Here is a 24,008-nt window from a genome sequence, read left to right on the forward strand (position 1 = left end):
TGACTGGGCCACCCAGGCACCCCAGGTCTCTGAAGATTCTATTAAGAACATGTCCCTTCTAGGCAGTACTGAGCAGCTGGAGACATCTTACCTCACCCCACTGAGGCAAGCACTCCCTTTCTGGACACAGATCTGGGCACACTGCTGCCCCTTCTCAGGAAGGCCCAATCCCACAGAGTCAGGGTGACCCATCCCCGCTCAGTGACTTGCAGTCCCCGCTGGGCCGAGGTGGCCCACGCCTACTCCTGGCATCCATTTCCGGAAGTTACGGGGCTTTGTTTGGCCATCCTGGACTTGCACCGTGATAGCTCGGGACCTCCCCTCAGCCTTGTCCTATCCCACTTCCTGGCCTTTGCTTGTATGATCCTTTTCTCCTGGATTATCTTTCCCTGCAGCCCCCGTTTCACCTGGATTATCCTTTCCTGACGCCTACAGGCCCCACCTTCCCTCTGGTTGCCCATGGCTGGCGTGTGCACACCGTCTCACCAGCAGCACGGATGGTTCTGTAGGGCCCTGCCTCCTCTCTGACTGGGGTCGAGGAGCTCATTCTTTTGTCTGCGCCCAGGAGAGGCCTGGCTCAGGCATGACAAGGAGCACAGGGCCCACTGAGGAGAGCGGATGAACACACAGGAGCGAGGCGCACACACTCACCGCGACGAGACTTCCACTGGCAGCCGCAGATGGGGAAAAGGATGAAGACAAAGTTCACCAAGTCAGCAGTGGCGAGGTAGGCACCTGTGAATACCTGGGAGAAAAGGAGACAGACTCTTGGTGCTCGAACGTTCTCCAGCTTCCGCAGCCCCTCTCATCCTGGGTCTCCTCTCCCACTACTGTGGTGATCCCAACGAAGCCGCCTACTGCCCCCAGGAAAGGCTGGTTATCAACTCCACTGGACTGAGGGGGGGGCGGGGGTGTGGCGTGTGAGTGACCCATCCCATGGGCAGAGGCCCACCAGCAGAACCAGCCCTGCTTTTCTCACTCCACATTCTTCCCAGTGCACGGCCAGTCTCTGCTGTGGGACTTTAGCCCAACCACTGGCCTTCTCTGGGCCTCAGTTTCCTCCTCTGTAAAATAGGGATAATAACAATGCCTCCCTCAGTGCTAAGCAGATTACATGGAGCAATACATGGAAAATGCTTAGACCAGCTCCTGGAGGAACGGACAAGGCTCCTACCTACCAGGGTACCAGCTACCCTGACAGTGGAGTCACTGGTTCACAGAAGACTCTGCAGGGGTGCCTGGGTGGCTTAGTGGGTTGAGCGTTCACCTCTTGATTTTAGCTCAGGTCCTGATCTCAGGGTCATGAGACTGAGCCCCAAGTTGGGCTCCATGCTCAGCTTGGAGCTTCTTTCCCTGCTTGGGATTCTTTCCCCTTTCCCCTCCCTTTGGCCCCACCCCCCACTCACGTGTGCATGTGAGCTCTCGTCTCAAAATAAATAAATAAAATCTCAAATAAATAAATAAACAAATAAAAGAATAGATTCTGGAGTTTGAATCCTGACACTGCTGCTTAGTGGACCTTGTAAAAGTTATTCAACCTCTAAGCCTGAGGATCCATGTGTGTAAAACAGGGATAAGGAGAGAGCCCAGGTCGTAAGATAATTTGAGGACTAAATGAAGTAATATGAGACAAGCCCTCAGTGCCAAGTACACAGTGAAGTATTTACTTATTTATTTTTAAAAGATTTTACTTAGGGGTTCCTGGGTGACTTAGTTGGTTAAGCGTCTGCCTTTGGCTCAGGTCATAATCTCTGGGTTCTGGGATCGAGTCTTACATTGGCTCCCAGCTCAGCAGGGAGTCTGCTTCTGTCTCTCCCCCTACTTGTGCTTTCTGTCTGTCTGTCTCTCTCTCTCTCTCAAATGAATAAATAAAATAAAAATTTAACAATTTTTATTTATTTGAAAGAGAGAGAGCAGGCACACTTGAGTTGGGGGGAGGGGCAGAGGAAGAAGCTGGCTCCCCGCTGAGCAAGGGCTTGATCCCAGGACCCCGAGACCATGAATTGAGCCAAAGGCAGACGCTTAACTGACTGAGCCACTCAGGGGCCCTTCACAGTGAAGTACTTAACAAACATCAGCTATTATGACCCGGATGGAGCTGGGCCTCCCTGTATTCTGTCAGCAAATGAGAATGGGCACCGGAAACAAAAGGTTGTTTGTTTGTGAGACAATATTATTCGAAGAAGGGTTAGAACTCTCCCAGTGTGTGTCGCAGCCATGAGGCTGCCTTCCGTCATATCCACCTGGGTGGGCACCAGCCTATTGGGATAGGCCCTGTTTACACAGCTTTGAGGGCTTAGACCGTGGGCAAGCTTGACATTGTTTATCACTTGCCCCAAAGCCTGCATCACTGCTTGGGAGAAGCATTCAGCCGCTCCTGTTGAGCTGAGGCTCTGAACACAATCACCACAACCATCCCTATTTACTGAGCATCTGCTCCGTCCCAGCTGCTGTTTGAAGTGACAGGGATAAAGTAGTGAGTACAAACTCTTGCCCCTGGGGAGGTGACCCTCTAGTAGGGGTTAGCTTACCATAAAGCAACAAGCACAGGAAGTAAGGAAAGCAGAGGGTGTATTGAGGGTCAGCTATGGGAAAAAACAGAGTGGGGTGAAGGGGCTGAGTTCCCTGTGGTGGAGGTAGGGCATGGGTCGGCACAAGTGCTCAGGGGAGGCCTCACCGAGAAGCTGACCTCTAGCAAAGCCTCGAAGGAGTTGAGCAGTGAGCCACATGGTCATCAGGGCAAGAGCCCCGGATGGGGGGCAGAAAGACCAACGGGTACAGGTCGGAGGCAAAAGCGCCTCTCGACAGTGATGGAACCAGACAGAAGCCACTGTCACCTGTGGGCCTGACGCACCTGGATCGTGAGCTGTCTGGCCAGAATGGCCCCGATGGTGTCACACAGGCTGGTGAGGAGGCAGCAGGCAACGCACAGCACTGACTGGTCCTGTCCGGATTTCTTCGCACACCTCAGATAGAGAAGCCTGTAGCAACAGATAGGGGAGTGGGTGGGTATGGACAGGACACAGCAGCCAAAATTGGATTCCCAAAGCAGGTGTTTGAAAAGGGCACTTGTGACTTTGTGTCCCTGTGAAGCACTCTGTCCCCCAGGGATTCAGCAGGTATTTTTGAACTTGGTTCACAGATGGGAAAATCAAGGATCAAAGACAGCACGAGCCCATGACAGGAGCCAGACCTGCCTCTCTAATGAAGAGGAATTTCTTTCCTCCTACAAATCAGGCCAACTCAAGTTCATGACCTACCACTCAGTGCTGACAAACTAACTGTCAGGTTTGATTACTGAAAGGAAACATGCCAGTTATAAAAGTAATTGCCCAAATTAAAAAGGCAACTTGTTCCTTTCAAATTCATGGGAAATCCTTCAAAGCTGTCCGTGCAGAGGGGTGGCCTGGCTTCTGCCAGCCCTTGCCCAACTTAAGCATGTTCTTTACACACACACAGAGAACAAAACTTCTTAAAGAGGCCATGGCACTTTGGGCTGACTTCTCCCTAGGGGCCCCCACTGCTGTCTTCTCTCCTTACTCCCCTTTTCCTGCCCTGCCCCTTTCCCCCAGAACAAGCACAGAAAGGCACAACAGCCTGGAAGGGGTGAGAGATCTCTCAGAAACACTGGGTTGGATCTCAGAAACACTTTGTTCTAGAAGTTTCCACGCTACATTTTATGGAGAAACTGAGGCACCCCTACAGCTCTTGTTTCATTTCCTTCAACCACAAGATGTAACTCACTCCACGTTATCAGGACTGTTTGGCTGGTTCTGAGGGCCTGCCCTGGGGAACAATGGAGGAGAAAGGAAGGCTGCTGGGTGCCCAGTGGTTTCCTGATCTGCCAGCAAAGCCCAAAGCTCGCAGTGAGAACAGAAACCTTTCATTTGGGCTCTGGGCTCCTGACACCAATTCAAAGTCTAAGAGCAAAGACTCTAGAGACCCTCGGACTCAGATGAGAAGCAGTTGATTTCAACCCTCACATTGGAGAGCTGAGAAAAGATGAGTCTATGCTGACTAGGTGAGTTCATGGCAGACCCTCTGGCTTCGAAGGTGGAGGCTTTGCTCCCTGCTGTCAAGGGAGGGGGATCCTGGGGGACCCTTCCCCAGGCCACGCCCAGCTTGGAAAACATACAATCCCTGAAGATAAGACTGGGCTCAGGGAGGATGGTGTCCAGACAGGACGCGGGCTGAAAAAGCAGAGGAGGCATTTGCGGGGTGGGTGGGGGGGTACCTAACCTCTCCCAATCCGAGTTTCCAGGTCAGGAAAATATCTAATAAAGCACCTAGGCTGCCTCATCCTCACAAGCCTGCCCCTTTCTATAAGAGTCTGGGGGATCCATTCTTTCCATTCACTTGCGCAAGTTAGTTAACCTGTCAGAATCTCCAGAACCCTGAGTGCATGGGAGTAGTAACAGAATGGGGTGAGTTAATAAATGCCACACTGGGCCCACAGTAAAAGTGTTAAGGTTTGTTTGTTTGTTTTGCATTCCAGTGACTGGGTAGGGGCGCTGCCAAATTTCCACAGCAATATCACACAAGGGAGTGGAATGTCCATGGGGTGCCCAAGCTGAGCCACTGCCGGCCTCCCTTGGGGTGCTGCTCCTTTCTCCGCTGCCAGGGAATACTTGGGTAGCACCAGCTTGGGACAGGGTGGCCCGAGACCTGGAGGCCATCTTGGGCCAGACTTCAGCCAGCTTAGGACTCAGGTTACGGTGACCACCTGGCCAACCGGCTCCAGATGCTGGACAGGGCAAAGGCTGTGGTTAGAGTCAGATCCTCGCCAGCTCCTTGCAGATCAGAGGGCCTGGGGCAAAGGGATGCCAGAAACACAGGGAGCCTCGTCCTAGGTCCTGGCCTCTGCCAAAGGCGGTGGCAGGGCGGGAGCAGTAATAAAGATGTTTAATGAGCGCTAATGATACTAAGAGCTTTATCGGGACTAACTCATCTAATCCTGCCATCCGACCCATGAGTTATCAACCCCATCTACGTGAGGAAATCGAGGCTCAGACAGCTTGCCCAGCTCACACCGCCAGTCGGCGAGGAGACGCTGACAATAGAACCCCGGACTCTCGGCTGCCGCCCCGGACCCCATGCACTGCACCACCCAGCCTCCTCCCGCGGGCCGCGCGCCAGCCTCCCCGTGCGCGGAATCCGGAAAGAAGTCCTGTCCGACTCCAGTCCGCCCCCGAAAGCTCCTTTCGATTGCGGAGCTGCGCTGCCTCCTGTCTCCTCCCTCTCTGTCCCCTTCCCTCCAGGTTTCCAGGAGGGAGCTGGTGGGGGAGGGGGAGGTTAGCGCCCCGCGCCCCCCGCGGCCGACCCGGCCCCCACCCCCGCGCCGCCCGGTCCGGTCCCTGTTACAGCGTGTGGGCGGCGATCCAGCAGGAGGAGGAGCAGATCCACAGGCCGAAGGAGATGCAGACGCGGTGGCGGGCGAAGCAGCGGTCCAGGTAGTCCCAGTCCCAGAGCGCGGACGCGGGCGCGGGGCTGGCCGCCTCCCCCATGGCTCTCCCGCTCCGCCCGGCCCGGGCCCCGGCCTCCCGCACGGCCGCCCCGCGCCCCCTTCCTCCGGCTGGTGCCCCTTGAGGCGGCGGCGACCCCGGCTGAGCGCACCGCGGCGGCCAGGAGATGGGCGCTGGCGGCGGCGGCGGCGCGGGGGAAAAGTTTCCGGGACCGCGCGGCTCCCCACCCGGCGCACTATTGTCGGGGGTCGGCGGGCAGGAGGCCGCCCCCCAGCGGCGGGAGCCGGCAGCGGCCTCCGCACAAAGGCTGCGGCCCCCCGGCGCCCGCCGCTCCCGGACGGAGCCCTCGCGGTCACCCCCCGCCCCCCGCCGCGGCGGCCAGAGCCGAGGGGGTCACGGTAAGGCACTCCATTTTTCTGAGCCGAACAATACACCTTACTTCGCGCCTGGTGCAGCGCTTGGGTGCTGCGGCTCCCGGCGGGAGCGGGAGGTCTGATCCTAGGGTATAACGGACAGGGGGCGGTGGGGGGCCAGGCAGAGGGACACAACCCACTCCTACCCCGCAGTCCCCAAGCCAGACTTCCAGAAAGTCACCCTGGAAGGTGCCCCAGCGAGCTGAGGAGGGCGGTGGTCTTGGCCATCCTGCTGTCCCCTCCAGCCACATTGCCACACAATGCTGGTACCTAGAGCTGTACTTGAAAACAAAGCTATGATAATCTTAAAATTTCCTCGTTGATTTTAGTAAATTTGCTTAAACAAGGAGGTGACCCTATCATTTAGGTTTTTGTTTTGTTTTTAAATAGCAGCCTTACAGACTTCTCATTCATATACCACAAAATTTACCCTGTTAATTTACAATTCAGTGGTGGTTAGGGTGTCCACAGGGTTGTACAACCACTACCACTATCTCATTTTACAACATTTTCATCACTTGCCAAGAAGCCAGTGCTCTTAGAAATTACCTTCCCCTCCACAATGGCAGCCTTAGGCAACCACAAATCTACTTGCTGTCTCTACAATTTTTGTGTTCTGGAAATTCTATTATTTATTTAGTTAGTGAAAGGTTTTATTTATTTGTGTGTGTGTGTGTGTGTGTGTGTGTGTGAGAGAGAGAGAGAGAGAGAGAGAGAGAGAACTCGCAAGCAGGTGGAGCAGCAGGCAGAGGGAGAAACAGGCTCCCTGCTGAGCAAGGATTCCCCATGTGGGGCTCCATCCCAGAACCCTGGGATCATAACCTGAGCCAAAGGCAGTTGCTTAACAGACTGAGCCACCCAGGTGTTTCTGTTCTGGAAATTCTATCTCTTCTTTCACTCCACATAATGTTTTTTTTTGTTTTCCACATAATGTTTTTAAGGTTAATCCATGTTACAACCTGTGTCAGAACTTCCTTCCTTTTTATGGCTGAATAATAATCTATTGTGTCAATACATCACATTTTATTTATCCAGTCATCAGTTGATGGATGCTTGGGTTGTTTGCTTGTTTGGGTTATTATGAATAATGCCTCTGTGAACATTCATGTAAAAGGGTTTGTGTGCACAGAGGTTTTCAGTTCTCTTGGGCGTGTCCCTAGGAGTGGAACTACTGGGACTCCTGGTAACTATGTTTGAGGTTTTTTTTTAAAATGTGATTTCATTTATTTTTTTTTTAAGATTTTTTATTTATTTGACAGAGATCACAAGTAGGCAGAGAGAGAGGGGGAAGCAGGCTCCCCGCTGAGCAGAGAGCCCAATGTGGGGCTCGATCCTAGGACTCTGGGATCATGACCTGAGCCGAAGGCAGAGGCCTTAACCCACTGAGCCACCCAGGCGCCCCTATATTTGAGGTTTTGAGGAACTGCCAGATGGTTTTGCAAAGTGGCTACATTATTTTACAGATTAATTTATGCTTAAAGTTATGACCACTCACAGGAGAAATGGAACACTATTTGTCAGGTATGTCAGGCTAGGAGCTGAAGACACAGGGTTTTTTTTGTTGTTGTTTTTAAAGATTTTATTTATTTGAGAGAGTGCAAGAGAGAACATGAGCAGGATAGGGGGAGGGGCAAAGGGAGAGGTGGACTCCCCACTGAGCAGGGTGCCGGACACGGGGCTCGATTCCAGGACCTATGCGGAAGGCAGACACTTATCTAACTGCCCACCCAGGTGCCTCTGAGGACACGTTTTTGAGAAAAACAGTCAAGTCCCTACGTTCATGGTGTTTACAGTCCAGTAGGAGAGAGACAGACATTAAAGAAGCAATAGAATAGGGGCACCTGGGTGGCTCAGTGGGTTAAAGCCTCTGCCTTCGGCTCAGGTCATTATCTTGGGGTCCTGGGATCGAGCCCCACATCATGCTCTCTGCTTGGCGGGGAGCCTGCTTCCCCCTCTCTCTCTGCCTGCCTCTGCCTCTTTGTGATCTCTCTCTCTATGTCAAATAAATAAATAAAATCTTTTAAAAAAAAAGAAGCAATAGAATAAATAGAAGTCAAATGAAAATATGTTATTCAACAGAAGGGGCCAAAATCAAAATATGGAAATGATTAAGACAACTAAGGCAAGATTAAAAGTTTAAGTTAAGGGGCGCCTGAGTGGCTCAGTGGGTTAAGGCCTCTGCCTTCAGCTCAGGTCATGATCTCAGGGTCCTCGGATTGAGACCTGCATCGGGCTCTCTGCTCAGCGGGGAGCCTGCTTCCCTCTCTCTCTCTGCCTGCCTCTCTGTCTGCTTGTGATCTCTGTCAAATAAATAAATAAAAAATCTTAAAAAAAAAAGGTTAAGTCAAAAGGAAAAATCTCCCTCGATTTTTCTCAAATACATAAAATCTTTAAAAAATAAAGGAAAAAGAAAAAATATAGTAGCCGAGTTTCTCATAGGCTATAAAAAACACCCACAGTCTGCAGGCCCGGCCTGCTGGTTCTTTGTGGGTTCTTCTGGCGTGCGTGTGGATACTGACCTGTGACTGCCTGGATCCTGGGTTCTTCTGGTCACGTGGCCTACCTACTGTTCCCAAAAGAGAATCTGTTCCACACACTATCTCGCTGAAATGAGGACATACCCTGCCTGTGTCCTGTCACCCTCTCACAGGGCTCCTGTAGGGTAGGGGCTGCCTTGGGCTCTGCCTCGTTGAGGCTTGAAGACACCAGAATTTAATTGGTTTGCTTCTTATGAAGACTTCCTTGTCCCTCAGGCTCAGTATAAACCCTTGGAGCCCGGGCCGGTTGGAGAAATTGCTTCATTCCTCCCCACCCCACCCTGGACCAAGTTTGGACCCCTCAGTAGTTTTTTGTTCTGGCGGTTAGTTCTCAGCCTTTTCAGTGAACTCTGAGAATTTGTGGAGAAAACCTCATCCGCAAAAAATAAGAACCTGTGTGCACACTCACGCGGTTGTTCATACAATCTTAGGAATTTGTGGAAGTCCTGAAATGCCACTATGGATTTCATGCAGGATGAGACCCCAGACTAAAAACCCTTCGTTTGAGGGGTTAAGCTCGGAGGGAGTCCCCTCTCCGGTCCCTCCGGGCGGTGAGGTGTGAGGATCCTTCAGCCACCTGTCAGAAAGGACCCCTGCTGAGTCCAGCTCTCTGGGCAAGAGTGCTTGGAATCTGCACTGATCCATTACCTGTCGCTCTGAGTGGCTTAAAATAACAGAAATATATTCCCTTCCGGTTCTGAAAGCAGGTTCCGGGGACCACAAACAAGGGGACTCTAGGAAGGGAATCCATTCATTGTCTCGCTCTATCCAGCGGCTGGTGGCTTCCAGTGCTCCTTGCTTGAGGCCTCAGCACTTAACTCCATCTCTCCCTCTGCACTCACATCCCCCTTTTTCTTCTGTGTCAGATCTCCTCCCTCTGCCTCTTTCCCAGAAAGACTGCATTTGTGACCTGCTCAGATCATCCACACTACTCCCCATCTCAAGATCCTTAACTGAATCACGTCTGTGGACTCTTTTCCCATATAAGAGGACATTTACAGTTTCCAGGGATTGGGACCTGGTATTTTGGGGGGCCACTATTCAGCCTATGATGCCGACTTCCCACAGGCTTCCTGTGAGATTCTTATGAGAAACTCCAGCTTGTGGAGATGGCCTTCAGTGGGGGCGGACAGACTGTGGGGAGTTCTTGCCAGTCCCTGGACACGCTGGCTCACAGGAAAACGCAACGGGAAGAGTGTGGGCTTTGGAGCCTCCCGAGGCAATCTTCCCTGCCCAGGCTGCTCTGCGTCCTGATCCTGTAGGGACATAAGCCACTGGGCCTGTACTCCTCCAATAGTTACTGAATGAATGAATGGATTTTTTAAAAAAAGATTTTTCTATTTTAGACAGGGGGTGGGGGTGGGCAGAGAGAGAGGGAGAGTCTCATGCAGACTCCCCAGTGAGAGCATAGCCCAGTTCAGGGCTCAAGCCCAGGACCCCAAGATCAGGCCTGAAACCAAGATCATGGAGCTGAAACCAAGAGTCGGATGCTTAACCGACTGCACTGCCCAGTTAATTGATTTTATTTATTTATTAAAGATTGCATTTATTTATTTGACAGAGCAAGAGAAGGGGCGAGAGAGCACAAGTACGGGGAGAGGCAGGAGTGGGAGAGGGAGAAGCAGACTCCCTTGCTGAGCAGGGAGCCCAACCTGGGACTCGATCCCAGGACTATGAGATCATGATCCGAGCGGAAGGCAGACCCTTAACCGACTGAGCCTCCCAGATGGCCCCAACTGAATGAGTTTTTAAACAGCCCATACAAATGTGGTAGGTACTGTAGTTAGAGCGTGTTTAAGATCCTTTTGTGCCCCTACCATTGTGCGTGCCGGTGTGTTGGGAGGGCTTTTAAGAACCCCACGAGGGGCGCTTTGGGGAGTAAGCTTGCTTTTGGCACTAGGAGACAGGCCGGATGGCGGGCGAGCCACCCAGCTGTCAAAGAAGTGGGACTTCATCCATTGCAACACTTGGGATTATATAGGCTAACCCATGCCCTCCCTGCTGTGCAAACCCCTCCCAAATTCGGCCAGGACCTTCCAAAAGGATTTTCACTCGGTGGGCCCTCAGGAAGTGGATCAGTTCCTTTCCTGGGCTCCTCAGAGGCCCTGCAGCAGCCCTGCCCAGAAGCTAAAGCTCCTGTTTCTTTGGCCGTTGTCCAGAGCTTGCCAAAAAGAAAAGCTAACACAAGGACCAGAACACAGGTCCTCCCTCCCCCGCTTAGAGGCATTTCCTGTTGGCAGGAGCGGTGAGCCCAAGGGCTTTGTCCTGGACAGGGAGGGGCTGCAGCAGCCTGGACTTTGTCCTGCAGGGGCTAGGGCCACGCGTGCCTGGAGGTCCAAGCCACCAGGTGGGGTGGGGGAGGGGACACACACAGGCCTGCAGCTCAGCTGCTTTCCCTTCTGAGGACAGGCTAACCCCCCTGCCAGCGTTCCTGTGGGGCATACTATTTAGAGGAAGGGCTTGGGGCTGCTACTCAAGCAGCAACACTAAAAAAGGCTCTGTCCAGTGTGATTTACCTGCTAGGAAGACAGAGAAACCACTGCTCGGCAGATGCGTTTTGAAATAATGGCATTTCCAAATCCCAGTCAGGCCTACTGTGGACACGCTGGAGTGTCATGAGGGAAGCAGGTGGTAGGACTCCTGGGGCCCGGGGTTCTACTTAAAACTCAAACTCACATCAACTCACTGCTGGGTCTTGTGAAAATTGTGCTTTTTCTTCCCCTTTAAGTTCTTTATTAATAACATCCTGCTCCTTAAAGTCACTTACTTCACAAAGCTTAGAAGCTAAGCAGGGGCTAATGGAACTCATGGATGTTGAAACATTACATCAAGGAAAGCCTTACCTTTTTTTTTTTTTTTTTTTTTAAGTAATCTCTACCCCCAATGCAGGGCTCAAACTCACGCACCAAGACTCAAGTCTCACACTCTACCGACTGAGCCAGCCGGGTTTCTCACCTTTTTAAAGAGCCAACTAAATAGAATTCAGTACTTGAATATTTGAAACTCTTGCTAATTTAACTCTTGCTAACTATTGCAAATCTTGCTACTTTAGAAGTAGCCAAGATGTACAAATTATAAATGTGAAATCCACCCTTTTCCTCCCCCACTCTCATGAAAAAGTTCTCACCATTCTGACCTTTGATTATTGGGCTGGGCAAGAGTTAAGAGTCATTACTGTTAGCAGTTAACTTCTGAAGTTGTTACGAGTCACATTTTAAGTGCCTAATAGTCAACATTGGCTGTGGTTACCTATAAAATAGCCCTGGATTATAGAACATTTATTTGCATTGTGGCCAGAAAGTTTTATTTGACAACTCCTGTATTACAACATCTATGGCAGCCCTACTTTTATATATATATATAAATAAATTAAATATATATATATATAAATATAAATATATATATATATATATATATATATATATATATATAATTTATTTATTTGACACAGAGAGATCACAAGCAGGCAGAGAGGAAGGCAGAGAGAGAGAGAGGAGGAAGCAGGCTCTCTCTGAGCAGAGAGCTTGATGCAGGACTTGATCCCAGGACCCTGAGATCATGACCTGAACCGAAGGCAGAGGCTTAACCCACTGAGCCACCCAGGAGCCCTGGCAGCCCTACTTTGAAAAATCAGAACCCTCTGGAGAATAATGATATGTCTGTGTAGGTTCCCTGTTAACAGATGTACCACTGGAGTGTGGGGTATTGAGGATGGGACAGGTTGTGCCTACATGAGGACTGTCAAATATGGGAACTCTGTACTTACTGCATAATATTGCTGTGACCCAAACACAGTTCTAGAAAATAAATTAAAATTTAAAAAAACACAAGCTTGCAAAAACCTCTTCATGTCCATCAATAATAGAACCATAAACTACAGCAATGACAGATTTATCACTATATAAGTATATATAAGACTGTGGCCACATCTCACAATGTTGGACTGAAGAAGCCAGATAGAGGAGGACACACTAGATTGTGTGTGTGTCATACAAAATCTGGTGAAAAGGTCAGAATAGCAGTTACCCTGGGGAAGATCAGTTTGTGGCTGAAAGGAGGCATGAAATGCTGAACCTTCCGTGTCTTCATCAAGGTGCTGGTTGCATCAATGTGTTGTTTGTGAAAAGTCAGCTTACCTATACTCTCACAATTGTGCACTTTCTGTATACATATTACACTTCAGTAATATGTACTTCAATACAACATTTACAAGATGTATTCGGAGTCTACTGTGTCCTGGGCACTTTCCACTTACATGATGCCTTTCACTTCCAGATTGTTCAAAATTGTTTTCCCTTCATATCAGTCTTTTTTTTTTTTTTTTAAGATTTTTAAAATTTATTTGACAGAGAAAGAGATCACAAGTAAGCAGAGAAGCAGGCAGAGAGAGAGAGTGGAGGAAGCAGGCTCCCTGCTGAGCAGAGAGCCCGATGCGGGATTCCATGGGGCTTGATCTCAGGACTCTGAGACCATGACCTGAGCTGAAGGCAGAGGCTTAACCCACTGAGCCACCCAGGCACCCCATATCAGTCTTTTGAAAGCAAAATCTTTCCTTTCTGTAGGGCCCTCAACTGGTCAATAGTATGAGGAATGCACGGACAACAAATGGTTACGGGTGGGTATTTTGAATGATTTTCCTCACTTCTCCCCACAAAGAAGTTAGAGGCGTGGCATTAAGCAGATTTCTGGCTTGCTGCCACATTTTCCAGTTTACCTTCAAAGAAAGCATATGTGGCTACTGGCATCTTAACCAAAACCTTAACTTCCTTCTAGTTTCCTGAAAAGTAAGCAGACGACAGATATATAGCAGGTTCTACTTTAAAAGGGCGGTGTATTTCTTGTAATAAAATGCTGGGCAGAAATTCCAAACAATAGAGATAATGTCAGCGACTGGAATTTGTAAGTGTAAAGTACTAACTGTTACAAAATGGGTGAGAATACCCCCCAAAAATCGAAAGGATGCTTAATGAGACACATTGTGGGCAGAAGCCAAGATGAAAACAGAAAGCCCCTTTCAGGGTGTTCTAGTTTTGGTTCTTCAGACTCTATCTAAGCAGAGGACTTAGGTTTAGTTAATTTTCTTGACTGGAGCCCAGTGCGGGGCTTGAACTCAACCTACGCTGAGATCACTGTTGGATGCTTAACTGAGTCACCCAGGCATCCCTTAAGTTTAGTTTATTTGGGAGGCAATCCTGCATTTCTGCATGAAGCAGAAATGAGGGAGTGGAGAAAGTGAGGGATAGGAAAAAGGCCACGGGTGAGTTAGTGAGAGGGTGGTTGGCTGTGGGCAGGCAGGGCTCAGCTCCCCTGAGGACACGGTTAAGGCATGCGTACAGTGTGTGCACCAAGTGACAGACGCTGGGGCACTTACCAGCCCCCGTTCTTTACCAGTTGGTGGTGGTTCTGGGGGTGTTACAGCCCCAGCCCTTCTAGACTGCCCTGTGTGCAGGCTGAGCAAGCCCTGTGGGGCAGGAGAAAGGAAAGCAGGGAATACAGGGCTTGTGATGGAAAAACCTGCACAGGAACTGCCCACTGGGGCTGCAGGTGACCCCACCGTGGGCTAAGGGACGTGTAGTGGTATGGGGCATCCACACAAACATCTCTTTTTTTTTTTTTTTTAAGAGAGATCACAAGTAGGCAGAGAGGCAGGCAGAGAGAGAGAGAGGAGGAAACAGGCTCCCTGCTGAGCAGAGAGCCCGATGCGGGACTCGATCCCAGGACCCTGAGATCATGACCTGAGCCGAAGGCAGCGGCTTAACCCACTGAGCCACCCAGGCGCCCCCACACAAACATCTCTTAACAGAAAATTGAGTCAGATGCTCTTCACAATTGTTCCACACTCACGAAGTTAAATACCAAAGGGTATACATCCAGAAATAAGCCCTCACGATTATGTTCAATTCTTGACAAGGGTGCCAAAACAATTCAATGGGTAAACACTAGTCTTTTCAACAAATGGTGTTGGGACTACTGGATACCTCATGTCAAAGAATGAAGCTGGTCTATCTACTTCATACCATATACAATAACACAAAATGGACCACAGACGTAAATCTAAGAGCTAACACTTTTAAACTCTATGTAAAAACTATGTAAGAACATAGAGGGTAAATCTTAGTAAACCTTGGATTTGTCAGCAGTTTCTTAAACTTAACACCAGGAACATAGCAACCAAAGAAAAAATGGATACATTTGGAATTCAGCAAAATTAAAACTTGTGTTCCAAAAGACACTATTTAAGAAAATGAAAAGACAGCCTATTTAATGGCAGAAAACATTTGCAAATGACAGATCTGATAAGGGACTTGTATCTACAATGTACAAAGAACTTTTGTAACTCAGTAACAAGATAACTCTAAATTAAAGAATGGGCAAAGGATCTATCTTAACTGACATTTTTCCGAAGATGATATATAAGTGGCCAGTATGCACATGAGAGGATGCTCAACATCACTAGTCATTAAGAGAATGCACATCAAAACCAGGAGATATCACTTTGTACCCACTACGATGGCTAAGACAAAAAGACAGACAGTAACAAGTGTTGACAAGGATATGTAGAAATTAGGGGCGCCTGGTTGGCTCAGTCGGTTAAGCATCTGCTTTCGGCTCAGGTCACCATCCCAAGGGTCCTGGGATAGCGCTGCTAGGCAGGAAGCCTGCTTCTTCCTCCCCCTCCTGCTCCCCCTGCTTGTGCTCTCTAATAAAATCTTTTTTTTTTTTTTTTAAAGATTTTATTTATTTATTTGACAGACAGAGATCACAAGTAGGCAGAGACAGAGAGGGGGTAGCAGGCTCCCTGCTGAGCAGAGCCTGATGCAGGGTTTGATCCCAGGGTCCTGGGATCATGACCTGAGCTGGGGGCAGAGGCTTTAACCCACTGAGCCACCCAGGCGTCCCTCTAATAAAATCTTAAAAAAAAAAAAAAAAAAAAAAAAGGATATGGAGAAATTAGAACCTGTTGATGGGAAATGTAAAATGGCGTAGCCATTCTGAAATAGTAGTTGCTCAAAAGGTTAAATGTAGGGCAGGTCCACTCCTAGATATATACCTGATTTAAAAACCTGTGTCCACACAAAAACTTGCACACAAATGTTCAGAGCAGCATTACTCATATAACAGAAAGTGGAAACCCACATATCATTATTAATGATTTGAGAGAGAGAGAGAGTACAAGTGGAGGGAGCAGCAGAGGAAGAGGGAGAAGCAGACCCCTCGCTGCGTGCAGAGCCTGACGCGGGGCTGGATCACAGGAACCCAGAACCCCAGGATCATGAGCTGACCTGAAACAGACCCTTAACTGACTGAAGCCACCCAGATGCCCCTGGAAACCCAAATGTCTTTTAAGTGATAAATGGATAAACAAGATGTGGTATATACATACATCCAATGGAATGTATTATTGGCAATTAAAAGCAATGAAGTACTGAGAGGTGTTAAAATACATACAAACCTTGAAGACATGGGCTAAGTGAAAGCCAGTCACAGGTCACTTAGCTTGTGATTCCATTTATAGTAATGTATAGAAGAGGTAAATCTATATAAAGTAGATTAGTGGTTGCTTGGGGCTGAGGGGATGAGAAGACTGGGACCCAATAGCTAAAGGGTCCTGGGTTTCCTTTTGTGGCAATAATGTAGAATTGATTATGGTGGTTAAGTTACACAACTCTGAATATACTAAAAACCATTACACTGTGTGCATTAAATTGTGATTTTGTACAGTATATGAATCTCAGTAAAACTGTTACAAAAATAAGAGCATGGAAGCATATGTACCTACTTTTTCTGTAAAGTCTCATGTTTTAGCTATTACATTATCATTAAAGCAAAACTTATTCTAAATCCGTACATGCTTTGTTCATTCAGTATGGAAGTTTTCTCCCACACAACTGTGTGCCTGTTCTTCAGTAAATGGAACAAAGTATATGTATGTTTGTATATATATATATATATGTATTTTTTTTTTTAGAAGACTTTATTTATTTGACAGAGACACAGCAAGAGAGAGAACACAGGCAGGGGGAGTGGGAGAGGGAGAAGTAGGCTCCCCGCTGAACAGGGAGCCCCATGTGGGGTTTTGAGTGGATCACGACCTAAGCTGAAAGCAGATGCAGAACGATTGAGCCACCCAGGTGCCCTGGCACAAAGTATATTTTAACATGCCAATGCTGTTCCTGTCATGAGCTTTTTTTTTTTTTTTTTTTTTTTTTTTACTAATTCTGTCTCATTTTTCTCAGATTAAAATGACTAGAAGTAGATTATTGCAGATGGACCAACACCATTTTAGAACCTTCTTAGCTTTGCCTCCTCTCAGTCTACCTCAACCTTGGTCTGGAGTAACTTTTCGCTCCGCATTTAAAGAAGAAAATAGTAATCCCCTGTTTATAAACCCTTCCTCGGCTTATCTAGTACTTTTGAGAAAACATCCAGAATCCCCCCATAAACTCCAAGGCCCCGTGTGGCGGCTCTTGCTAACGTCCTTCCTGCTTCAGGCGCTTCTCCTGCTGGGCCATTTTCTAGTGCCCTTTCCTGCCAGACAGGAGGGTTTGTTAAATGAACAAGTACACTTTTTTATTCTCTAGGTGGAAGATATTTTCAAATAGATCTAAAAGTCCTTATGGCCACACAGGGCAAGGCTTAACTGCGAATTCATAGATGAACTTTGAGTGTCTGTGTTTTTTATGGAAATGTGCATTTTTCTGGAGAAAGCATCCATAACTTCCATTAGAGTTTCAAAAATACCTATCACACAAAACAAGCAGGTCCTACAAACCTACCTACAAAACAAGGTAGGTTTCTGATTTAAGGGAATAATGAGGCTCAAAGAAAAACAGAGACAAAAATAAAGTGAGAAGCTGAAACAGCCATGGTGTATTTATCACACACAATGGCACTATGAAACGTAAACTGCCTTTGTCATTCTTTTTTAAACAATATTTTATTTATTTGACAGAGAGAGAGAGACATACACACACAGCAAGAGAGGGAACAAAAGTAGGGGGAACGGAGAGGAAGAGGGAGAAGCAGGCTTCCTGCAAAGCAGGGAGCTTGACATGGAACTCGATCCCAGGACTCTGGGATCATGACCTGAGGCAAAGGCAGACGTTTGACTGAGCCACCCAGGTGCCCCTATCTTTGTCATTCTTGATGGTTATAAGTACCAAGGTGATCAGGGATCCCTATGACTAAAACAAAATCTAGCTGCTTATCCCCCGATTTTCTCACCCCTACAGATAGCCACAAAAAAACCGCTTGCTTCCTTCTATAGTAGCGGCTCATGTTGATGGTGATTTTCCATGGAAGGTCGTGCTCTCCAGAAGTTTCTGGAAACTACACACGCCAGTCTCCTATTCCAAGATCTGATATGCCTTCTGTCATCCCAGGGGTGTGCTGGGTATGTGTGAGGTTGAGAATCATTAACCTAACTAATGTTCCCCAAAGAAGCCATCTAAAATCCCAGTCATGTCTTGCAAATTCAAACTGTTTAAAGAATGTGAAATGTCCAAATGGCAGTGTATCTACATGAACCAATAAAACATCTGTCAGTGGCAATTTAATTTTAGTACTTTTCAAAAAAAAACCCCAACTTACAAATTAGTATGCATCAGTGTATCTGTTCTCGCACACATATACTCATTCGTTCCCTCATCTTAAGTTCAGCCTTCTACAGGACAAGGTTTCTGGGGCTCCAAGATGACTGTGTGAGAGTCTATGCCCCAACGAGCCTCTCCATCTGGATACAGACTGTTTGGTGTGGCCACGGCATCGCAGGCCAGAACAGCTCCTCTTCTATTCTGGATGCACAAGGCAGATGCCATTACGTCACAGCCCATGTTCACGTATCCAGGTGCTTGTAGAGTCGGCGACTTTTCTCTTTTTTATTTCTGTTGCCATGTTTTTTCCAGGCCTTCCCAGTCCTGCTCTCAGAGCTCACAGTAGCTGCAGTCACCAGGCCACTCCCTGGCTTGTAGCCCATCACAGTCTGGACTCCTTTGGTCAAAGCTCTCACATTTTCCTAGGAAGTAAGACAGCATTATTTGAGATGTGAGCACAGAATTACTTAAGGAGAACTCTAAGACAGCAGACTTCCACTTCCTTCACGCTCCTTTCTCTCCTCACTTTTTTGCTCCCCTCCTGAGATCATGACCTGAGCTGAAAGCAGACGCTTAACTGACTGAGCCACCCAGGTGCCTCTCTCTCCCCATTCTTAAATAAGTTTCTCAGCATTCTGTCTTCAGTGCATTCTTTGTTCTCAACTTTGCTTAGTCCCAGAGCTTCAAATACCATCTCTCACTAGCCACAACAGAGCACTCCCATTACCTTCCTCGTGTATTGCATACACCCAGCCACTGAGTTCTCTGGATTGCAGGCTCTAGGATTTGGTGCATCTATCCCCTCCTCTCCACCACCCGGCTCTAACCCTGGTATTCACTGACTTTTACTGCAAGTGAGAGGAGTCTGCAACACTCCTCTCATCCAGGCTCCAGGCTTCCACTAGACTTCTCCAATCACATATTCCTCTTCCTGTCCTCACAAGCCCCTGCAGCCTGGGGAATCGAGTTCCTATTCCCTCACAATGTGCACAGGCTACTGACAGCATGGACTGTTTACTCAGAGAACCTACACCCCCATCTCTTCATGCCTTTGTTCAGACTACTCCCCCTGCCCAGGGCGTGCCCTCACTACTCCCTGCACCTGGCACATTTCTAGCTGTCTGTCAGAGTCCAGCTGAGGTCTCATCACCCCTCCGTAGTTTCACTCACCTACTCTCCTCCCAGCCCCAGGAGGAACTGCTCCCTAGTCTGGGTTCACAAAGTACTTTACTTACACCTCTGCCCTAGACCTGGTGTGTCATGTTATTTGTTAACTTGCCCATCTCCCCTTAGCTAGAATGTGACCTCCTTGTAAACAGTGTCTTATTCATTTTGGTATCCTAGGTCCTAGCATAGTAGGCACACATAGAAAGTGCACAAAAAAGTTTTTGTAAACTTGTGACTTAAGTGGAACACAAACAAACAAACAAAAAGAACTAAACAAATTTTAAGTTTACTGGGTTAAAAAAAAAAAAAAGAAATCCCTCATAATCCTGGAAATGCAAAGCAGTATTTCATGATCTTCTTATAATAGTAAAATGTTACTCTAGAGGCTAAAGCTTTGGTATCTGTGACTTTTTAGCTTTCTTGCACATGACCTTTAGAAACATTGTGTAAACACTTAAAACTTCCATTTACACGTTTTGCATGACAATAGCAGGCCCAAGGAAGAACCTGTAATCTTTCTGCATATCATTAAATTTCCTTCTAAATATTGGTAAGACTGAAAATAATTCAAACCAGGAGCCACAACAATCTAAGTTCTATCTCAGCTTTGCCATTTAAGACAAGTGTCCTTGAGGGCGCCTGGGTGGCTCAGTGGGTTAAGCCGCTGCCTTCGGCTCAGGTCATGATCTCAGGGTCCTGGGATAGAGTCCCGCATGGGGCTCTCTGCTCAGCAGGGAGCCTGCTTCCTTCTCTCTCTCTCTCTCTGCCTGCCTCTCAGTGTACTTGTAATTTCTCTCTGTCAAATAAATAAATAAAAAATCTTTAAAAAAAAAAAAAAAAAAAAAGACAAGTGTCCTTGAATAAGTCATTTAAATTCCGTGGGCTTCAGTGTCCTCAATGGTAGATAATAATGGGGACAATACTATCTGCTTGGCCCACCTTAACAAACGGTGTGAGGGACACAAATAAAGCATCATATAAATACAGTAAGACTCATTCTCTGGATACAGATGACCCCTGCCCCACCCCAACTTTTCTGGCTGTAGCAGTCACAAAAGCATTTAATAAATATATTAAATACAGTTATAGGATTTAACTGTTCTACATATATATTTGTTCTTTAAAATTAATATGTATTGGCTCAGAAAACCCACTTAATGGTAAACAATATTTGCATATTATGACAAAGGCTTATATTGGAACATATAAAGAATTCTTATAACTCAACAGCAGAAGTGTTCTCCAAAGAAGACATTCATGTGCTCATGAGCACATGAGAAGATTATCAACATCATTTATCCTTAGGGAAATACAAATAAAAATCACGACATATCACTTCACATATACCAGAATGGCTAAAATGAAAAAGACAGAAAAGAAATACTGGTAATGGGGCGCCTGGGTGGCTCAGATGGCTAAACATCTGCCTTTGGCTCAGGTCATCATCTCTAGGTCCTGTGATCGAAGTTGGGCTGCCAGCTCAATAGGGAGTTTGCTTCTCCCCTTCCCTCTGCCTCTCCCCCTGCTTGTGCTCTGTCTCTGTATCACTCTCAAATGAATTAAAAAGAAAAAGAAAATCTAAAAAAAATTAAATAAAAAAATTAAAAAATATATATATATAAAAGAAATACTGATAAGGATGTAAAAATTAGAGCCCTCATACACTGCTGGTGGGAATGTATAATGGCACAGTTACTTCGGAAAGTTTGGTGGTAAATCAAATGTTAAACATGGAGTTACCACTGGACCTAGCAATCCCACTCCTAATTATATACCCCAAAGAACTGAAAAATCTTATGTTCAAACAAAAGCTTGTACATGAATGTTCACAGTAGCACAGAAGAAAGAACAGCCAAACTTCATCTACAGATAAATTAAAAAAATGTGGTCTATCGATTCAATGGAATATTATTTGGCAATAAAAAAGAAGTACTGATACATGGATGAACCTTGATGTCATGATGCCAAGTTAAAGAAGCAAGTCATAGGGGCACCTGGGTGGCTCAGTGGGTTAAAGCCTCTGCCTTTGGCTCAGGTCATGATCCCAGGGTCCTGGGATAGAGCCCTGCATCGGTCCCTCTGCTCAGCAGGGAGCCTGCTTCCTCCTCTCTCTCTGCCTGCCTCTCCGCCTACTTGTGATTTCTGTCTGTCAAATGAATAAAATAAAAAATCTTAAAAAAACAAAACAAAACAAAACAAAAAACAACTAACTGTATAAAAAATAAATAAATAAAAGAAGCAAGTCATAAAAGACCACAGAGTGGGTGATTCTATTTATCTGGATAGGCCAATCTATCTAGGAGAAAGTAGATGAGGGATTGGCAGGGGGTGGGGGGAGAGGGGAATGGTGAGTCACTGCTCATGGGTATAGTATTTCTTTCTAGAATGAAAAAATGTTCTAAAATTATGGTGATAGTTGCACAACTCTGAATATAGAACAAACTACTGAATTGTATTTTAAAAGAATGAATTTTATGCTATGTGAATGAGTATTTCAACAAAACTGCTATATAAAATGTGTTGGATCAGAAAGTAAAGAAAAACTTTAAAACTTACTTGATGGAAAAAAGTTTTATCAACTATATTTTCAATCTGTATTACTTTTTTACTTCTGCCTGAATGTATTTTCAGTCTGCCACCATTTGTTCTGTTCTCTAGGAGTCGCTGGTGTTGCTGCTGAAAGGTCACAGGGTCTCTTCCAGGAGGAGGATGACAGTACAGAAGTTTACCCTACAAAGACAACAAGAAAAGTAACAGCACATGACAGGTGCCTTGTGTGTTATCCCAGAAGAAAAAGACCTCTGAGAAGCTATCTCCGCCAGGCACCCTCTGGCAAGCTTCCTGCTTTTTGTTGCAGAGAGCTGAGCAGAGTTCTGTCACCTATAACCACAGCCCTAACGAACACACGACTGTGCTCCTTTTTACCTTGTCTGCATTTTCTACAGAAGTGTTCTTCAGTACACTGACATGAGTAGACTTAGGGTAAATATTTTCCAAAACAAAAACCAGGACACAACTGCAAAGTGGGACGATACTAATGGGGACATTGGGCTGGCCGTGGTTGCTCACTGGGCGCAGATTTTCCACTTCCCACTGTAAGCACTCTATAAACTGTGGTTGGTTTTAACTCATCTTCCGTGGTTTTATAAATGGTGAATCAATACATAATTTATCCATACGAATATTCTACTAACTTCTTTCTTCCAGAACTGAAGGCGAGAGGGTATGCTGCCCAATCTGACTCCTGTGCTTGCCAGAGCTCTGCTGACATGGCACTGAGAAGGCCAAACAAAGCCAAATCCTCATAACCAGTTATTACTGGAGATCCAGAATGCTTTGTTTGTGAAAAGAATTCAGCTTAACCCATAAATACTATTGGGGGTTAATTATGCGTGAGGCCCTGAGCTTAGTGGTGTGTGTGTCTCCACATACTTGTATTTTTCTCATTTATTTCCCATAATAATCTCATGAGATAGGTACTATTAATTCTTATTTTACTTACAAGGAAAACCCCAAACTTGGCAACTGTTCATTTGTAACATGAGAATAATAACCTCATAGACTCGCTGTGTATTTTTAACGAGGTGACACAAAGAAAACATTTCACACTGCCCTCAGCAGGGCTCGCTGGGAGTGCTGCTGTTATGAGGGCATGCGCAGGGAGAAAGGCACATGACCAGCTACACTGCAGGGAGGGCGGGGACACAGCTGTCACAGGAACCAGCAAGGGCTGTGGGAGATGGAAAAGCCAGAGGCACCATTTTCTCACTTTCACCGATGACAGGTTCAGCGCCCTCTTGCCTCGCCTTACGCTGCTCGTGACATGCCAGGTCCAGATGACGCTAGCTGCCCTGGTCAAGAACGTCTGGCCAAGGCTGTGGATCCCCTTACCCAGAAGAGCCGCGAGAACCTTGCCCATGTGGCCTCTCTGACAACACAACCTCAGTGAGGAAGTATCTCCTTTCTAACTTAACAGGCTGCCGGCATCTAAAAGCACAGTGTGAGAACGAAGGCCTATCTACTCCAGAGCAACAAGGAGCCAGGCTCACTTACGTTGACGTAGTCCTTCAGGATATAGCGAGCAGACCGAGGCTGGTCTGGCTGCCCATGCGCTGTCATGAATCCTCGCATGTCTGTTTAGGCAAATAACGGTGCAAAACCGAAGTCACAACAAAGACAACCAGGTGATGGAAATTTAGTCTGTTACCCCACTAACTATGCATCCTGACTTGTTAGCTTTATTTTTAAAAAAAGATTTTCTTTCATTTGGCTGGGGGTGGGGGGATCAGGGGGGAAGGGGGAGCATAAGCAGTGAGGAGAGGCAGAGGGAGAAGCAGACTCCCCGCTGAGCTGGGAGTCCAACATGGGGCTCAATCCTGGGACCTGGAGGATCACGACCTGAGCCGAAGGCAGACACTTAACCATCTGAGCCACCTAGGCACCCTTGAGTCACTAGCATTCAAAAAGCAACCATCACTGCAGAATATAATCTGGTTAGCACTATAAAGACATCTGACAATCCAGGTGAACAGACGATACTGTTCTGATATCCTAGCACCAAGTAGTAACAGAGACATTCAATTTCTCTCTTCTCCAGTTATTTCTTTCATCTCTTCATTTTATGAACATTTAATCATGGAGGCTACCTGTAGAATGCTATGTTGTCACTATTATTAGCAACACCAAAGGAAATCAGTAAGTCTCTTCTTGTTTAGTGATCTAGCTATGCTTTTTTCAGCTTCTCAAACATACTGCAAAGATCCCTCTAATACTGACTCAACTAGAGGGAGTAGCAGAGCATAGTGGTTAAGAATATAGGCTTTGGCAGAGACAGGT

The 24,008-nt window shown here is 47.0% G+C and overlaps 2 protein-coding genes and 1 long non-coding RNA gene across 9 annotated transcripts in view; 1 reads left to right on the forward strand and 2 right to left on the reverse strand.

Moving 5' to 3' along the window:
• The window catches only part of TMEM44 (transmembrane protein 44), a 33,472-nt gene extending 27,732 nt beyond the window's left edge, over nucleotides 1-5,740 (reverse strand). For 3 of the 6 annotated variants that reach the window (XM_045088739.1, XM_045088738.1, XM_045088737.1), the window contains exons 1-3: nucleotides 5,362-5,739; nucleotides 2,855-2,981; nucleotides 652-745 (exon numbers count right to left, since the gene is read on the reverse strand). In XM_045088739.1, the coding sequence (XP_044944674.1) occupies nucleotides 652-745; nucleotides 2,855-2,981; nucleotides 5,362-5,504 (364 nt within the window). In that variant the 5' untranslated portion in view covers nucleotides 5,505-5,739. Of the gene's footprint in view, nucleotides 1-651; nucleotides 746-2,854; nucleotides 2,982-5,361 lie in introns of all 6 variants that reach the window. The other 3 variants (XM_045088741.1, XM_045088740.1, XM_045088736.1) reach the window with 1 other exon arrangement.
• On the forward strand, nucleotides 5,319-22,303 carry LOC123394434. The gene is made up of 2 exons (XR_006609208.1): nucleotides 5,319-5,450; nucleotides 21,831-22,303. It is a non-coding gene; the product is annotated as an uncharacterized LOC123394434 (long non-coding RNA).
• Nucleotides 17,950-24,008, reverse strand: part of LSG1 (large 60S subunit nuclear export GTPase 1) — a 32,286-nt gene continuing 26,227 nt past the window's right edge. For both annotated transcript variants that reach the window (XM_013052615.2, XM_004745293.3), the window contains 3 exons: nucleotides 23,226-23,305; nucleotides 21,729-21,902; nucleotides 17,950-18,427 (listed from right to left, as the gene is read on the reverse strand). In XM_013052615.2, the coding sequence (XP_012908069.1) occupies nucleotides 18,248-18,427; nucleotides 21,729-21,902; nucleotides 23,226-23,305 (434 nt within the window). In that variant the 3' untranslated portion in view covers nucleotides 17,950-18,247. The remainder of the gene's footprint in view (nucleotides 18,428-21,728; nucleotides 21,903-23,225; nucleotides 23,306-24,008) is intronic.

The sequence above is a fragment of the Mustela putorius genome, unplaced genomic scaffold, assembly GCF_011764305.1.
Source record: "Mustela putorius furo isolate JIRA1106 unplaced genomic scaffold, ASM1176430v1.1 tig00003834_pilon_pilon_pilon, whole genome shotgun sequence".
NCBI lineage: Eukaryota > Metazoa > Chordata > Mammalia > Carnivora > Mustelidae > Mustela > Mustela putorius.